General features: G+C 46.1%; 1 protein-coding gene across 5 annotated transcripts in view; it reads right to left on the bottom strand.

Annotated features, from left to right (window-relative positions):
* Positions 1-17,670, bottom strand: part of Nedd4 (neural precursor cell expressed, developmentally down-regulated 4, E3 ubiquitin protein ligase) — a 122,505-nt gene that overhangs the window by 7,193 nt on the left and 97,642 nt on the right. For all 5 annotated transcript variants that reach the window (XM_023724018.1, XM_023724019.1, XM_023724020.1 and 2 more), the window contains 16 exons: positions 17,063-17,229; positions 14,025-14,142; positions 13,777-13,947; positions 12,860-12,928; positions 11,100-11,219; positions 9,538-9,732; positions 8,670-8,750; positions 8,387-8,441; positions 8,239-8,297; positions 7,229-7,294; positions 3,807-4,036; positions 2,796-2,917; positions 2,636-2,706; positions 1,362-1,457; positions 966-1,039; positions 683-743 (listed from right to left, as the gene is read on the bottom strand). In XM_023724018.1, coding sequence (XP_023579786.1) covers positions 683-743; positions 966-1,039; positions 1,362-1,457; positions 2,636-2,706; positions 2,796-2,917; positions 3,807-4,036; positions 7,229-7,294; positions 8,239-8,297; positions 8,387-8,441; positions 8,670-8,750; positions 9,538-9,732; positions 11,100-11,219; positions 12,860-12,928; positions 13,777-13,947; positions 14,025-14,142; positions 17,063-17,229 — 1,755 coding nt within the window. The remainder of the gene's footprint in view (positions 1-682; positions 744-965; positions 1,040-1,361; positions 1,458-2,635; positions 2,707-2,795; positions 2,918-3,806; positions 4,037-7,228; positions 7,295-8,238; positions 8,298-8,386; positions 8,442-8,669; positions 8,751-9,537; positions 9,733-11,099; positions 11,220-12,859; positions 12,929-13,776; positions 13,948-14,024; positions 14,143-17,062; positions 17,230-17,670) is intronic.

The raw sequence follows: 17,670 nt of genomic DNA, 5'->3' as shown, positions 1-17,670 counted from the left end.
TTACTTTTCTCAGATACAATGAGCCCCAATCTTTTTCTTTTTCACATTAGTGAGCTTTTCTTTTTTAAAAAAATGTATTTGGTACAGGGTCTGACTATGCAGTTCAGACTCATAGTGATCCTCCTGTGTTGAGCCTTCCCAGTGCTGTGATTACAGGTGTGCGCCACCACGCCCAGACCTGGTGACTGGCTCAGTGCGCCCAGGGTGGGGTCGGCATGGCATGTGGTAAGGGCATCAAACTCCAGTCCCTGAGCTTGCCTAAATAGGTGCTTAGTCTGCTGAGCTATCTCGCCGGCCATCCTACTTATTTTTTATTAGTTGACATTGGCAGTGATGATGTTGCGTCCATCCAGGAGCTGCACATGGACAGACACACCTTTGCCACACTCCTGTCCCTGCCCCATTCCTTGCCTGCCTTTCCCATGGCCAGGGCCTTCCTGGGCAAAGCTCCTGGTCCATTGTGCGCAGCCCTTTCTCCCTTCCCTGCTCCCTCTCATTAGAAGAAGATCTCCCTACTTTCTACTGTCTTCTACTTTGCTCTTATCTCTCACTCTCTCTTTTATAATTTTTTTCTTTGCTCGTTATATTTTGGGTTGCGAACGTGAAAGAAACCACGTGACATATACTTGAAGCTTTTAGTTATACTGGACATGAAAAAGGGCAAACAAAAGAAAACAAATACCTCTTTAAAAGCAGCCATTTGCTTCTGGACTCGGTTGACAAACCTCCATTGTATTACAAGGCTAAAAAAGAAAAACAGTCATTCTTTTTCCTGTGAACCAAGAAAAAAAATCTTACTTATGCCATTAGAAATAGAAAATAAAGACTAGGTAAGTCCACAGCAAAAGCTGAGTCCACACAGCAAACAACGTTGCCATTCTGGGCTGGGCGGTGAGGGGCACAAGAGCGGAAAACGCTCTTGGGATAAAACAAAAGTGCTTCTTCTGGACTAATAAAGTACTTACTAAATATATTCCTTTTTGTTCTTATTGGTGACAACAATTTCTGAGCCACCATTTTTCAGCTCATGTTGGTGTGTCTAAAATTAAATAAGATACCGTGTTATTTTGGCAAGAGAAAAAAAAAATATATATATATAATATATATTTTTTGAGTTATACCAGAACCCTGGTGTTTTAAATTAAATCCATTCAAAAGCTTAAAAAACTTAGAATACTAAAGTAAATAGAGAATGAGTCAAATGTCAAAGAAAACAAAAATTCTTGCTGAACGACAGCTTTTTGTTATTGAAAAATAAATGTAAAAACAGAGCAGCATACTGAGCGTGTGTGTTAATGTCATTAGACATTAGATTTGCTTCACAAGTTATGCATCGCTTTCACTGAGCAAAATTCACAAACCTGTCCAAAAAGTTCTTCATCTATGATAAACCTGAGGTCCAATTCTGTTGGGTCATTTTCAAGAATCCATCTCAGTGAATTATAATATTCACTATCCTAGAAGGAAAAAATGCATTTTAAAAATCTATACATATAAAGACAGCTGAGCCTGCAAAAAACTATACTTAAGGTCTGAATAATCCAGAGACAGGTGACATCTTACAAGCACATGCACGCACACACGTGCACACATGTATCTATATGCACGCACATGCACATACTACAGAAAGGGATGGACGACAGTAAGTGCAACTGAGACAGCGGCGCCTACACGAAGTGCAGCAGTCTAGCTGGGCATACGCCTGTGAGCTCAGCACAGGCGATTCAGCAGATGAGACCTTGTCTGAAAATGACAACACCTGGGTTGGGATGGGCCTTAGTGAGAAGGCCCTGGGTCCAATGTATAGTGCCACAAAAGTTTAGAAATCTGTCTTTTATGTGGAAACAGTGACTGCAGAAGTTAAATACAGCAGTTTTCAGTTAAACCCAACAGCCACAAACACAGTTCCTGGAACATGGCACCATTCTCACAAGACCTAGGAGGCTGATGTTTTGTAGCTATGAGGAGGTTGCTACACCTGGCCCATGCTAAAGAAAAAATCACAAATTAAACATGAAAGCGCAACTGACCCGCTCAAATAACTGTCTTACAAGTTATGAAACATCCCTGGGCTTGCAGCTATCACATGTAAGGAAGGGGTGACCCGCACACACAGTGCTGAGGAAGGAGTCTTGGGAGCCCGCCCCCCAGCTGCCAGGTGCTATTACTCAGCAGGGGCACGAGAACAAGGCTTTGGGGTTCAGCCTTAGGAGTCTGCTTCTCTGCAGAGTCCTCACCCTGCCTTTACGCCACCATTATAATGCTTGTGACTTATCATAAAAGACCCCAAATTCAAAGATGGAACCAAGAGATCTGGAGCTGCAGCACAGCAGGAAGCACCTGGTGGAGAGCACGGGTCTCCGCAGCTTGCTTTGCAAAGCACGGACAGGATGCAGGCATTTGATAAAGTCGAATCAGATGAGAAGCTAATTGTGGGTGGTGGGTATATAAGAGTTTGTGATAAATTCCTTCAATTTTATCATGTTAGAAATTATTCATATTAAAATGTTGGGAAGATGTTCATTTGCTTTTTGAGTCATTACAATTTATTAATACTTATGTCATTAAAAGCTAATTCTTCAACATGTCTGGTCGCCTGTTGGGCCACATTCTCCAAGCTTTGAGCAAAACATACCACGGACTCCATGTCATGGAGCATTATTGGCTTGTGTAGCATCATCTTGTAAAACGGGCGGATGAAAAAACCTTGCAAGAAATGAAATATACTTAAAATGCTTACCAAGGTAAAGAAAACAATTACAGTTCAAAAAGGAAGTTTCATACTTAACACGAACCATCCAATAGTTTGCCATGATAAACTGCCATCCCCGCCACCCTGCCGATAAACTTGAAGTAAGATAGATGGTCTTCATTACACAACCCGGAGTTCGCATTTATCTGGAGGGTGTAATTATCCCTGTGAAGATAAGCATGTTTAAATAGTCCTCCTCATAGCGCATAGAAAAATTCAGCATGACAAATAATGATACATTTTCTCCCTCTTTTTAGTTATTTACCTCTCCTAGAACCATATGTGGACTTAATGGTTTTAAAAAGCCATACTTTCTGGACTGGACACGGTGCTCCATGGTAGTATTTGCCCAGCAGGTCTACACCTGAGGTGTGATCCCCAGCACTGAAACAAGTTCTGCCAAAAAGTGGGAGTAATCCAGGAGTCCACAAGGACAACTGGAAAAATGAGCAAATGTGAAGGAGTCCTGCCCTGTGTGCAGCACGCATGGGGCCTGAGGAGCCACTCACAGTGATACGTGGGCATGCAGGATGAGCGTGGTGTGGTGTGCTTGCAGGAGATCTCTGAGGGGCCAAGCCAGAGAAAAGCAGTGAGCTGCCAAAGCTCGGAGGGCACAGGGAGGGTTTTAGGAAATGCAACAGTTCCGGAGGAGGTTTGCACTGTTACAGCAGTGGGATTGAATTTAAAAGCCAGTAGACTACAGGTAAAAATAGTTGAGAGGGTGCATTTCACATTATACATATTGTACCACAACCTCTACGCCATCCCCGTAGCCTTAGCCGTTGGCCCAGCTTTTACCCCTCCTTTCTGGCGTGCCGTAAAACACTTTGCCCATGCAGCAAGCAATGATCATGTTCCTCGTAGAACATCAATGTTTTTCTCCTGTGCACAAAGGCATTTAAGGTCTCTGTGCCTGGTGTACTAGTGTGTGCCTTATACCTCCCTCCTGGGGCAGATGCAGCTGGAGGGCCACCAGAGCCCAGCAGTTTGAGACCAGCCTTGGCAACATATCGAGACCCCCATCTCTAATAAATCTGCCAGCTAAGGTACTTACGTAGCAGAATATTCAAACAACCCATAATAAGGGTTAAACATTTCCTTGGAGATCAAGAAGAACCACTCCCGGGCTACCCCTCCATAATCCAACCCTTTCTCGCCGTCGAACTCAATCCAGAGCCGAGCCTTGAGGAAGTCGGCTCTCTTCACACCCATGATCCTCCGATAAGAGTCCTCCAGCACAGTTGTTCGGCGGAGTTTCATTTCAAATTTGCTTGGAATGTCGTTCTGAAAAGCCAGAGAAGAAAGGCTTCCAATAAAACTCAACTCAAGCTGTCTCCTGTGCAGCCCTCCATACCCGCTCTGTCCAGGGTGCAGCGGAGGAGCTAGCTGTGACAGGCACGCAGTCCTGGCGCTCCAGGGCCTGGTCTCCGACTGCTCACAGATGCAGACCTGGCCTCTGCACTGGAAGAAGCAGTGGTGCTCCCAGGCTAGCACTTGCCAGGGCAGGTTCCCAGGGAGGCCGATCGGCAACGAGTGCTGGCTACCACCAGCTTTCCCCTGCACCCTCCTTCACCAGCACTCGCTGGCTGTGTGAGGCACTGTCTCCATGCCAACTCCCTCATTCTTCCCAGCAACACAATGAAGAACCTGCCACATCGCCATCTCCACCTCACAGATGAAGGACATGAGGTGAGAGGAAGTGACGCCCTCTGGGGCTGGGGAGGTAGCTCAGTGTGGCATGAGCACTGCCTGGCACGCGCAATGTCCTGAGTCGGGAGCCAAAACAAAGAAACAAGGGCCTTGGCTCCCCAGTCTGCCTTCAGTAATGAGCTGCAGCACCTCCCAGAGTGCTTGCATTCTGTGCACGGACTCACGTGCAGAACCTTGCCTGGGCCGATTACTGCAGATTCTATAAAAATACCTGAGTGTTTTATTCCTGAGTGCTTAATGCACAAAACGTGCAAGTGGTAACCTTTAGGGGAACACAGACTAAGGACAGCTTGTCACTGCACAGAAAGAATAGGTTAGCATTAGCAAAGAAGTTCAAGGAAACTCTGTATATTTAGGGGAAATAGCCACATAGAAGTATGCTGGTCTAAGTAGTTTTTATCAGCAATATAAACATAACATACATGTTTTCTGCTGCTCTTGTGTGCAAGTAAGTACCAGTAAGACTGGAGAAAAGTGCTTGCCTTGGACTGGTCATCAGGCAGCTGGTGTGGCACAAATGTGGGGCCAGAGCCAGGGCCGAGGAACAGGGACTGACAGATGAGGTTGTATTTTTATCTGTGTGCAGGGCAAAACAAGTATAAACGCCACTCATTTTGAAACTTAAGAGTAAGACCACTGGTGCCAGCACTTCCTGGGCACACGAGACACACAGATGAGGCTCGGAGAGGAAGGCAGGGAAGGACAGGAGAACTTCCACAGCTCCGTGCCACTGGCAGGGGGAGGGTGGAGGAAAGGCAGAGCCCACAGGGAGAGAAGGGGGCAGACCCTTTTGAGGCCGAGAGCAGATATATGTGAATGGGGAAGTGTGTCTGGGCACAGAAGCCTCCAGGTTGACACAACGGGTGGCTCAGTGACAACTCTGATGGAGCCCACAAACAAGAAGACAGACAGGCCAAAGAGGCAGATGGTGTCAGGGAGAGAGGGCACAGAGACTGGCACTGTGAGGTGAGGGGCAGGCTGGACGCGGGTCTGGGTGGGCCCGAGTTCAAGTCCTGTTGGGTAAGGACTGCATATGGCGCACACTTTCTCAGAAGCTTAATTTCTTCCTCTGCACACAGGGAAAATAACACTATCTGCCCTCCTGGGTTGTTTCCAGACTCACTGGCACAGCACCTGCCAGTGCTTATGTGGTGCCTGGTCCATAAGAAGCTCAAGTGTTGCTGGCCTTCACCACCCTAACCAGTGAGATATCAGGGGCAAAGAGGAAGAAAGGCTGAGGCTTTCGAGCACTGTGCATTGGTACTGTTTACCCATCGTGGGTCTGTTCTTTGGCTGTGATGTGGACTTTAAGTTTAAATCCTGCTTGAGGCTTCTCCTAGTCTGCAGAGTTGGGTTCCAGGTCCTCTCCACACAGCTGACCCTTTCTCAGGACAGTTCCAAATCCCAACCTTTCCTTCTGACACTCATCCTCTCAGACACTGCCGCACTCTGGACAATTTCCGTTCGGAGCTTCTTGCCTAACTGTCAACGTGAAACAGCCTCGGCCTGGACTGCATCCTCTGGAGCTGAGCCACAGGTCTGCACCAGCCTCTCCCCTTCACACGCATGGCCCTGGTCACGTTACCTGACCTTTCCACACCTCAGCCTTCTCTCCTACACAGTGTGGTAACAGTCTCTTCCTTACAGCATGCAGAGAACAAATCCATAATATCTGAAGGTTCCTAGAATGCCTGGTATGCAGTAAGACATCAACAAACATTGCTTTCATTAGAATTTCTATAGCCAGGCACCTGTTAACCAAGGTCTTGTCCTTCACCTCTGCTGCCTAGAAGACATTAACAGATATCTAATTTGTTTACAAGATCCCAGTAACAGATATAGGCACTGAAAGTTCTCTTCCACTAGCCTATTCTCAGTAAGAATAAAAATATTTACCAGAAAAATGAATCAACAAAGATTTAAGACCCCAAAGCCCACAAGTCAAAGACAAATTTCAGCAATAAAGGCCAAAGCTATTCTTTTAAAGAGTTAAATAGGTTGGTGTTATTTAAATACTTTTCTAGGGCATAAAATAATTGCACTAACAAACTATCATATTCTTCTTTTTGTTAAGATTCTGGCAGAAATCCTATACTGTAGTAGAAGACCCATACCTTGACTCCTCAGGAAAGTGGTGTTCCAGTTTAAAAAGCTCAGAAAGTATGACCCAATATCCCCATATCGCCACCTTGTGGAAGTGCTAAACTGCAGGGAAAGGGGAGATGAGGAACAAATGGTGACAAAGCATTAAAATTGGCCCACGCCAACAAGGCAGTTGGTGGATGTTGTCCTAGATGCGCCAACTTGGGGTGACTGGAGAGTACGAAGAATGTATGTGACAAACATAGTAGAAAGGAGGAGAGCAGTGGTCCACGCACATGCTGCCCTCCTGCGCTCCACCCCGAGCACTCTGTGTTTGGAGCGCTGAGGGTGAATGTCCACAGGGGGAATCACAAAGTTGCAGCGTCCACACAGCTCTGCAGCAGGTGCAAGACAAGGCGGTTGATCACACCAGACCCCACAAGCCCAGACCCGCACACCCGCGAGGACACCGGGCAATGCACACCTTAACTACGGCTTTCTGTATCGAAGTATCTTGGAAATGAAACTTACAGCTTAAAATAATTACAGTCCCTAATAACCTGTAAGTTATTTGAACAATAACCACCCTTCCTATAGGAGGGGCCATTCACTCATCATTTCAAACGCAAATCCCCTATTTCTTTGAAAAACGCATTTCCAGGACTTACAAGAAACTCCACTAACCTGCTTCTTCAGCTTCCTTCGGAAGAATTCATACTTTCTTTTGTAATCCCTGGAGTAGGGCACTGCCTTTAGTGGAAATTTTTTGGGAGGGAAAAGATTTAGTTCTTAGTTTTGTTTGTTTTTTTTTAAAACACTGGAACAACTTTACAAGTTCCCCTCTGGGTATTTTATGAACATTAAAAACATGAAAGTACAGTACATGGAATTAAACATTTCACTCTAAGGAAAACGAATACAAATTAAAACTTTTAATTTTTCTATTTAAGATAAAATTATACCCAGAAATTCCTATGGATGTAATTTTCATCATGCAACATTACTGAAATGTAACATAGCAGAGCAAGAGATTTAATCCAAGTAGAGAAATATTAGAAACAAAAATTTCCATTTCTAAAAAAGACTTTCAAAGTGATTTCTCCATTTGAAAAATGTACTTTTTTTACTTTATCCATTATTAAAAAAAATACTATGTACTGAGATACTAGACAGCAATAAAAAAGAATACCCCATATGTTTAATTTTACCTATTTTTGTGAATTAAAAACAAAATCTGAACAGAAGTGAAGAAAGCAGCGACACAAAAGAGACCCACGATTTTCCTGTCTTGACTGAGTGGTGACATCCTCTTGTGATATTCACACTTAGTATTAACATGGGCTTGTCCTACAGAGTGGGCACCCACAGGGACCTCCAGAAAGATGCTGAAGACCTGGCTGGAGCGGACAGTGTCACCCATGCCCTCCTCTTCCTGACGCGCTGGCCTCCTCTCTGCCCAGCGGTCTCACTGCCCCACACCTGTCTTAGCTTACAGCCTACACCCTTGTGTTCAACTGGCTCGCGAGTCTCCCAAACTTTTGTGTGGGCTGGGATCAAGACTACAACTGTCTTTTCACATCACTGAGCCTGGCATAGGGAAGGTGGGCACAGAAGAGAGCGACAGGTGTGCCTCCCTCAGCACCCACTGCCCTTGAAGACATGCGAGGACAACCCTGTCCCTCCCTGAGACTTACTGGTCCAGTTATCGCTACATTCTGCAGCCGAGGATCTTCCCACTGTGTTCTTTTTATATCTGAAAGAAAAGGGAACTTTTTAGTTCTTTCTCATGAACAAAATTCAGTACTACAAAAATAATGTCTTGAAAAGTTACATTGCACCTACTATGATTTATGTAGAAGACTCTTCCATCCGTGTGAGTTCTCTCTTCCCATCCTGGCTACAATTAAAAATACATTTCCACTATTTTAGGATAGGGTTTCAGATGGACGTATGGGTAGAAAATTACATTTGGTTATATGGGTAATTTAACTGCACATTCCATTCTTCATAGGAGACACTAGTTAGTAGTTTGATGATCACAGTACCACTGTTAAAGAGCTACTGTACTGCAGTGCACGGAGCGTGAGACAGCTGGGCCGGATGGGGAGCAGTTCGGCAAACTTACAGGCAAAGGCCCCAGGTCACTGGCAGATTCGAGTGGTGCCTTTCCTCTGAGCTGAGCTGGAATTTTCAATCTTGGATCTTCCTTTTGGGTGGAGCAAGTAAGACAACGGACACACATTTTAAAATAGCGAAAGTCAATGTGTTACAGTGTTCTGTAATGTCAATGGGTATTTTAAAAATCCGCTTTCAAAAGCCCATTCATCCTTCATTTCTCTGCCTGTGACATGACAGTTTTTTCTTCTACAGGTCTCGCTTTCAGGCCACATGGATGAACAGGCCTGCTCTCAGGGGCAGATCTGCTGGGGCGCCTCACAGCACCTCACCCATGCGTGGGACTGTGTTGACGCACAGAACTTTCCTCTGCACAAGGACTGGAAGAGGCTGAACTACGTGTGATCTCCACACCTAAACATGCTGTTTGGCTCCTAATGGCTCATGTATTCATTTATCAACACTTCTGAAGGATAGGAAACCCCTAAAAAGGTTATTAAACTTAATTCAAATATTTTCCCACTGGTGGTAAATTACTTATTCTACTGACCTGCGATCTTTTTGGTGGTAAATGAGATCTGGATTCAGAAGTGCTTTGGGACAATACAGCCTCATATAAAGGTAAAGAATTACTACTAAATGTTGTTTTAGACATTTGCAGCCAGCAGGCTAGAAACCAGAAATAGGACATAAATGCGAACGCCTCCAGGGTGATATTAACTAGAGGCAAGAGTAGATTTTTGATAGCAATAAAATTACTAAGAGTAGCACATCTCTCAGTGAATGCTATGAAAGGCCAGTTACATGACAGACACTTAAAGATGGTACTGAGCTCTAGGAAGAGATATTAGGTTTTAAACTGCAGGTATTCCGGTTACCCAGGTGGTGGTCTTGGTGTTGTGGTCAATGTAGAAAGGCCTCCCATTTGGTGCATGTCGGACTTCCCAGCCTTTGGGAAGGCGTCCCTGCTGGATTTCTGGGGGCTGGGTCACAGGCGGGGCTGCGTCACTCTCAGGGGGTTGCAGGCCAGCGGAGCCCTGGCTGGAGGGTGTCAGGCTGGCTTCCCAGGTGGCCTAGCACAGTAAGGAAGTGAGGATGAAAATTCCGCAGTGCTCACAAAGAGCCACACTTAGGAAGAAAGCTTAACCTGAAAACCAAACACACTTATAAGCAGGGCCTAACCATCTGAGGCTCATTTTCAAATACAATGACACTATTGATTTTTCTCAGCACTGTATAGCACTTTTTCTCAGTTGTTCCAAACAGCATTTTGCCAAGCTTGGTTTTGATTTTCCAGATGCTTCTTCGGCAGTGAGATGGGAGTTGAGTCTCACTGTGTTGTGGGTGTGTCATGAGCAATACTTTGTATGGAGAAGCAGGCTCGTAGGCCGGGTAAATAAAATAAATGGCCACTATCCACTACAGAAAAGGACAGTGGGAACAGGTATGGGCTGCATAGTTGTAAGCCTAGTACTCTGGGAGGCTAAAGCAGAAGAATCTCAACCTTAAGCCCTGCTTGGGCAATGTGGTGACTTAGTGAAACTCCATCTCAAAATAAAAACATAAAGAGCAAGGGGTGGCGCTCACGTGAAGGCTCTGCGTTCAGTCCCCAGCAAGGGGTGGGGGCCTGGAATATGAGGCAGCCATAGGCAGACTCTCAGGTTAGAGAAACACACTCATACTGCACATGTGCAGTGTACACAGAGCTTTAGGGTCACGCGATGCAACAGGACTTGCACAGCAGAGGCTGAGGCACAGCATAAGCAGCGGATAGATTGTTTTCCTCTCTGTGTAAGTAGATAAAATCGGTTAGAAAAATACTTGAGAAAGGAGGAATGGTAACTCTCTCTGGAAATCAGACCAATATCTTGGCTGAGAGGGTTAAAATTTAGTCTTATGTGTAAGATTTTTTTTTTTAATAAAACCTTTGGGAATGAATATGGCTACCTATTCATAGTATCTTCTAGATGGTAAAAATATGATGATTTATTACAATACTGTCTGCATTTTCAGTATTAAAAAATTTCTCAAGAGAAACAGTAAAAAAGATAAAATAAGGATTTTATGAAGCAGGAATTACTGCAATAGGCACTCACTGCAGCCAGGGATAAAGTGACATGATCACTAATTGATCTAATAGACACTAATCATCAATACTACCCTTTAACAAAACAATGATCTTAACTACTCAGATTACAGAATCACTCAGTGGCTCACACTGTCCACTCTGGCCTTCTGGCCTCCATCTGGACTTGTACATAACAAGAGGTAAGTCCTGTGTTAAGAGATACAGGTGAGAGCAAACAGCAGCTACGTAAGAAAATATGTAGAGGGAGGGCACTAGGACAGCCCAGGGTCTACCACAAGGTTACAGAATGGCTTCCAAAGGAGAGCAAAAGCTAACTCCTGTAAGAAAACATGCACAGGACCCGCAGGGCACCTGCACCGTGGGCTTCGCCCAGGTCGTACTTCTGGAGTTGTGATCTACGTAATAGGATCTTCCTCTTTCATCTTGCTTTTCTTCCCAACCTGGTGGCAATCCAGATGAAGTAGGCAAAAGCTGAAGTGCAGAAGAACAGAGAATCAAATATTTAAGAGGATCACTCCCCTTCTTTGCTGCTAGCTCTTTGCAATGAATCGTATCTTATTTTCAACTAAAAACATTTAATACAATATAAAATGGGTAAAAGGTACAACTTTAATTTAGTAAAGTGAACCATAATTATGCAAAACAAAGAGAACAGAGTTTCACCTGGGGAAAAAACCAGAGTGCATCATAACAAGAGAGATGAAAACACCAACAAAACATGCCGACACTCGCAGTCACACACTGCTTAACATGGACCGTGCTGTGTAACCCCGCACCTGGCTTCAGGACAGCACTGTTGCAATCAGCCTGTTCTGTGGCCAGTACCCTGCAGCTTACGACACGGCAGCAACTGGCAAGGCCGCCTCCCTGGAGGAATGGCTCTGACAACCCAGGCATCACACTGAGTCCCAAACAGAGCCTCTCACCTGATGCTCTGAAGCTGGGGAAGAGGAGTGTTCACTGCAGCTTGGTGCACTTATTTCCAGGGTTACTTTACATAGGCCAAGGCCTGGCCTTCTCCTTGTCATTGTGAACTAGATCGACTCTCTCCCAGGCATGGCCTGGCTCACCACACCCAACGAGTGGCAGCAGTCTCCCTGGACAGTTACTGGGCCTCAGGTGCAGCTTCAGGGGTCTGTCCATGCATGAACAGGCAGACAACGGGGAGAGAGCTACTCAAGTGCCTCCCCTGAGCTACTGAGACAGAGACAGCATGGGAGAGCAAGGCCAGGCACACAGCCCACAGAACACACACACAACTCCCTGCGAAGCTGCCACCACTACGAGCAGAGGAGCTGGGGAGTGGGGGCAGACAGGGAACAGAGCTTGGAGAACTCTGAAATGGAAGGGTGGTGACGTCTGCTCAGCTATATGGACTCACAGAAACTCACCTATCACACCCTGAAAGCAAGTTGTACTACAAAGCAAACTCGGGATGTGTGTTTATGTAGCACAGCATCTAGTGATCTTAGAGGATCTCAGAACTGTGTTTCTGAGCTGGAATTTCCTTGAAAGCAAAAATTCTACTTTCCAAAATAACAAACACAGGCTGCCATCCAACACTACAATGGGCTGGCAGGAAAAGCAGAGAAGGGCTGTGTACACAGCCGAGAAGGGGGAGGACATGGACCCGTGGGGAGTAGAAGCCCAGGCTGCTGGGATCTGAGGTGGGAAGAGGGCAGGCTGAAGAGACTGGGCCAGGCTTTCAGTGCTCTGGGAGAACAGGTGAGGTGCAGGGAGGGGAGGTGGGGGACTCAGGGCCACCCCGAAGACCAGCCAGGAAACATGGAGGACAGGCAGAGCTCCTATGTGGAGGGTCCCTTACAGTAAATGGCTGACAGACAACTGAGCACTGGGGACATGGTCCAGACATGCTGTTGCGCCTTTTGTGGGTTCCTCTGCCAGCACAGCCAGTGCCCACAGAGTGCCCACACACCCCTCCGTGGCACACCCACGCAGTCCCCAAACAAGACTGCTGCTGGCTCCCCCTCCTGCCTTTCAGGCCCCACCCGGACCCTGGAAGCCCATAGGTATAGGCTGGATGTTCGTGCTCAGGGTTTCCATGAAGCAGTAAAAAGGTGCTGACGGTCAGGGAGGAGGATGAAACTCACCACAGGAAGTGCTGGCTGCTCCTCATAAGTATAATAGGCTTGCAAGCTGCCTCTTCTGCCGGAATGATTCTTATAGAAACAGAACAGCGAGCTTTAGCTTTGTGATGTGGGGAGGAGCTGAGGGTCAGGCAGAAGCCCTGCTCCAGCCAGACTGCACTGGTGCCAGCCCCACCCCCAGCCCAGCACTGGACGTCCTGACTTCCTGAAGGTGGCCTGGCACTCACAGGCAGTGCACGCCTATAATCCCTGCAGTGTGGGAGCCTGAGGCAGGAGAATTTAAAGCGTGAGCCCAGTCTGGGCAATTTAGCAGCTTAGTGAGACCCTGTTTCAAAATAAAATAATATAAAGGGCTGGGGATGTAGCTCAATGCAAAGCCCTAGATTCAATCTCCAGTACCAGAAAAAAGAAAAAAGTAACTGCATAATCTTGTCTGAGCAGACAAAACATGAATACTCCAAGCTACTAAAAACCAACTGCCTCCCTGCCCTGCCAGCACACGGCGTTCCTCCTCGCTAATCTTTGCTTTGGCTTCACTACAGGTAAGATCTTGGATGTGCCATCACAGAACCCGCTGCCCTTGGCAGCACGAGGCCCAGCCTTGTCCTGCTTCCCCCAGCCTCCTCCAAGCTGCCCCCATGCGGCAGAGCCCTGAAGTGCTCCTAGCACTTTTCCCAAGACACTGTGTGCGCGCCTATGGGCTTCCTGCTGAGGGTGTGCACATACTGGCTTTTAGATACCAGTGACCACTGGGACTCCTTACTCCAGCTCATTACCTGGAACATTCAACAAAGGCCCACCCTGGAAGGTCTCCAGGGCCCTGACACGATTCCCATACAGAGAAGGTGAGATCATGTTAGTGGTGAGTGGAATATCTGTGGCACAAAACCCTGGAGCAAACACCGCCACGGGTCTCTTACTGAGCTGGACGCTGCCTGGCTGGCGGCTGGCCTTCCACGAGCAGCGAGCCTGGAGCTCGGCTCTTCGGCAAGATGAGGCTGAACACCAAGGGGCCCTGCTGGGGGTGGTGGCAGGAGGGCCCGCGCGCCGGGCACAGCGGTGGCTTCGTCCTCTCCTACAATCTCCCAGTTCTGAAACGAGCACGGTCAGCATGAACTTTCATCCACCCCACCGCAGGGACCGGGCAACTGCACGGGAGCCCCAATACCTCGGAGGACTCCTGGATGTCACTGCTTTCTGCTTCCTCGGATATCTGTCGCCTGGTGGTAAAGGCTCGCTGTGCTTGCAGCTGAATGTCAGCACTGTCAGCGTCCGTGAGGTCGTCCCTGTTTGGAGAGTACACAAAGCTACAACTCATTCTCAAGACAGAATGGCAGGCAAGAATTCTGTGATCACTAACAAAATACAATAGATCAGAATTGGTTTTGGCCAAAGCTTATTGCTACTTGCATGCGTGAAACTGTGGGCATACTGGCACCTTCAGAGCACCTTAGGGAACTGAAGTGTTGTGAAATTATGTAACATGCCTGATATTTTAGTTCATCATGGTGCCCAGGGTAATGTCTGACACATATAGATGCTCATAAATATTTGCTGAACGAACATCAGAGATTTCATAAATAATTTCATTATCTTATTATTTCACAGTGTTATTACAAGAGTAAAATCTAAAGTAGCTCTAAAGCCACACACACACACACACACACACACACACACACACACCCCCTCATGAACCTGGTAACACAGTTGGGAACACTGGTGTTAACAAGGTGCAGAGTTTCCTATATGTGAGTAGGAAAGGTGGAATACAGGCAGGGTAAGGAGCAAGTCTGCCTGGGGCCTGCACAGCGCCTGGGCCTGTAAGTGGACATGGGCCTGCTGTGGGGAAGGTGACAGCAGAGGGCGTCTGGATTTAGGAAAGGTGCAAACAGCTACTTCTATGTTGCATTACTCAGTTATCTGCATTTAATATAACCAGACTATCAGATCAAGGATTTTGTTCAAATGTCTAATGATAAAAGTATCGATTTCTTTAAAATCAGATAAGTCCAGGACAGTCATAAACCAGTTCTTTTTTTATTTTTATTTTGAGATGAGGTATAGCTATTTAGCAATATGTAATTATTATGTTTAAAACATGACCCATGACAATTGTATAAACTGTATTTCGAGCACTATGTGACTTCTGATACAAATTTACATGGTTTAAGAATCAAACCAGAGTACACAGCATACTTATCACCTATAGTTATCATTTCTTCATAGTGAGAACATTCAGATCTTCTAGCTTTTTCTAAATGCTCAATATGATGTTATTAATGACAGCACCATACTTACTCTTTCTACTGAACTGTCCCTTTGCTGGCCTTTCCCCACCCCAGACTCGAGAGGTTGGTCCTTACTACTACTAGTTGGTTAAAACACAAGCTTGACCGATATTTCAGATTGTTGTTTCTGCTTAAATATTTGTTTTTTGCTACCTGAAATGATATTGGCCACAACAAAATAAATAGGCTGAAACAGCAGAAGCTCAACTTGAACTTGAGTGTGTTATTATATAATTTTGCAGAATTTTAGCATCTTTGGTTTTGCAATCTGTCACTTTACAGATATCAATGCCTCTCTTTTCCATGAAAGACTCAGATCCCTGATTTACTTTGGAAGGATTTAGGAACAGGAAATACCTTTGAAAATCCTTGAGCTATACCAATACAAAATATTAGAACCAAAAATCAGGAGGTTAACAGACAAATTCAAAAAAATTGTAAGAATGCATCCAACAGTCAGAGATTAAAGAAAGCAGCATGAAAGGAGAAATGGGAGGGGCTGGAAAGTAAAGATAAAGAGCTGGGGCATGATGTGCAGTCCGACGGTAACAACATCGCTGAGGAGACAGGAGCTAGGACACGTCAGAAGCCACTCCACATGACCTGCGTGCCGTGCGAGGCGTGTGTTCAGAAAGCAAACTGCAAAACGGGTTCTGAACGTAGTGTTTTGGTTACTAGGGGCTTTCTATTTTGCAATTATTTTATATTTCAAAATATTTATGTTACTATATTTTAATAAAAAACCTACAAAATTCTAAGATGTCTGTTTTTTTTGAGATAGGGTCTTCCTTTGTAGTTCAGGCTGGACTTGAACTTACTTTGTAGCCTAGGCTGGCATTGAGCTCACAGTTTCCTCGTGCCTCAGCCTCCTGGGAGCTGCAGTTACAGTACTGCACTACCACACCTGGCTTCTAAAATCTTTTAAGTCAGTTTCAAAAGAAAAAAATTGTATGCTTTAATGGTGCATGCCTGTAATCCCAGAATTTGGGATGCTGGGGTAGGAGGACTACTGTGAGTTCAAGGGATAGCCTGACTTGCATAAGATCTTGTGTAAAAAAAAAAAAAGTATATAAATGTATAAAATAAACTACATAATAATTAAAATTCAATCAATTAAAAAGGTGGTATCTGTGATGAAAACAATTCTGAATATTATGAAATTATGTTAAAAAATATAGACAAATAGCATTTTTTTTAACCTTGGTCTTCTGCAGGACATGGTGGCATGGGCCTGTCATCCCAGCATTCTGGGAGGCAGGGGCAGGAGATGACAAGTTCAAGTCCTCAAGTTAACAACTTAGGGAGACACTGTGCCGAAATGAAAAAAATAAAAAAGGGTTGGGGATGTAGCTCAATGGGAAAGCCCTGGGTTAAATTCCCAGAACTATACTCACGTGCACAAATATCCTGGTCTTACCATTTAATGCATCCCTATACCACTACAGATCTGTCTGAGGTGTCACCTTAACATGAAATCAGTAGTCAGCAAGTGTTCAGACTACAAACATGAGGCCACAGCACTTACTGGGGGTTGGCCTTTTCCACTGTGTCCTCTGAGACCTGTGACTCACATAGTAGGTCCACAGCACATACTGGGGGGTTGGCCTTCTCCACTGTTTCCTCCGAGACCCGTGGCTCACATAGTAGGTCCACATAGTAGGGCCACAGCACTTACTGGGGGGTTGGCCTTTTCCACTGTGTCCTCCAAGACCCGTGGCTCACATAGTAGGTCCACTTAGTAGGGCCACAGCACATACTGGGGGGTTGGCCTTCTCCACTGTTTCCTCCGAGACCCGTGGCTCACATAGTAGGCCCACATACTAGGGCCACAGCACTTACTGAGGGTTGGCCTTTTCCACTGTGTCCTGAGACCCGTGGCTCACATAGTAGGTCCACTTAGTAGGGCCACAGCACTTACTGGGGGGTTGGCCTTTTCCACTGTGTCCTCCGAGACCCGTGGTTCACATAGTAGGTCCTCCCAAGGAGATCCTGCCTCTCCTCCCACCCTGGAGGGAGGGGCGATGGCTCCTGTTGCTGCTGCAGATGGGAAGCAGCATCCGGTTGGTCCAAAACCACCCAGCCAGGCTGAAACACAGGATGGAGACAACCAAGAGCTAGGTCAGTCGCCTGCTGGGAGAGTCCCGCAGAGCCTCAGCACCACACACCTGAGTGTACATGGCAGAGCAGCGCGGCTTGACTCGAAAGTCCACATATGAATATTTTCTGACAATGAACTTTTCTTTACAAAATCATAACCATTTGGATTTTGTTTGAAAATGTTTTGAAATTTTTCCAAAAGGTTTAAAACCATCTAACAGGGCCAGCCGAACAGCTCAGCGGGTTAAAAGAGCGCGGGGCAGGGGTTTAATTCCCAGCCTGCCCTGCCGGCCCCGCCCCGGGGCTCGCTGAGACTGCAATCAGGGCTGGGTGTGGCGGTGCGCGCCTGTAATCCCAGTGCTTGAGAGGCTGAAAAACAGGAAGGACACTGTAAGTCGGATCTATGTAGTGAGACCCACATTAAAAAAA

Source organism: Octodon degus, unplaced genomic scaffold (assembly GCF_000260255.1).
Source record: "Octodon degus isolate 3935 unplaced genomic scaffold, OctDeg1.0 scaffold00105, whole genome shotgun sequence".
Classification (NCBI taxonomy): Eukaryota; Metazoa; Chordata; class Mammalia; order Rodentia; family Octodontidae; genus Octodon; species Octodon degus.
Note: the sequence above shows the minus strand (reverse complement) of the source record. Positions and strands in the feature narration are given on the sequence as shown.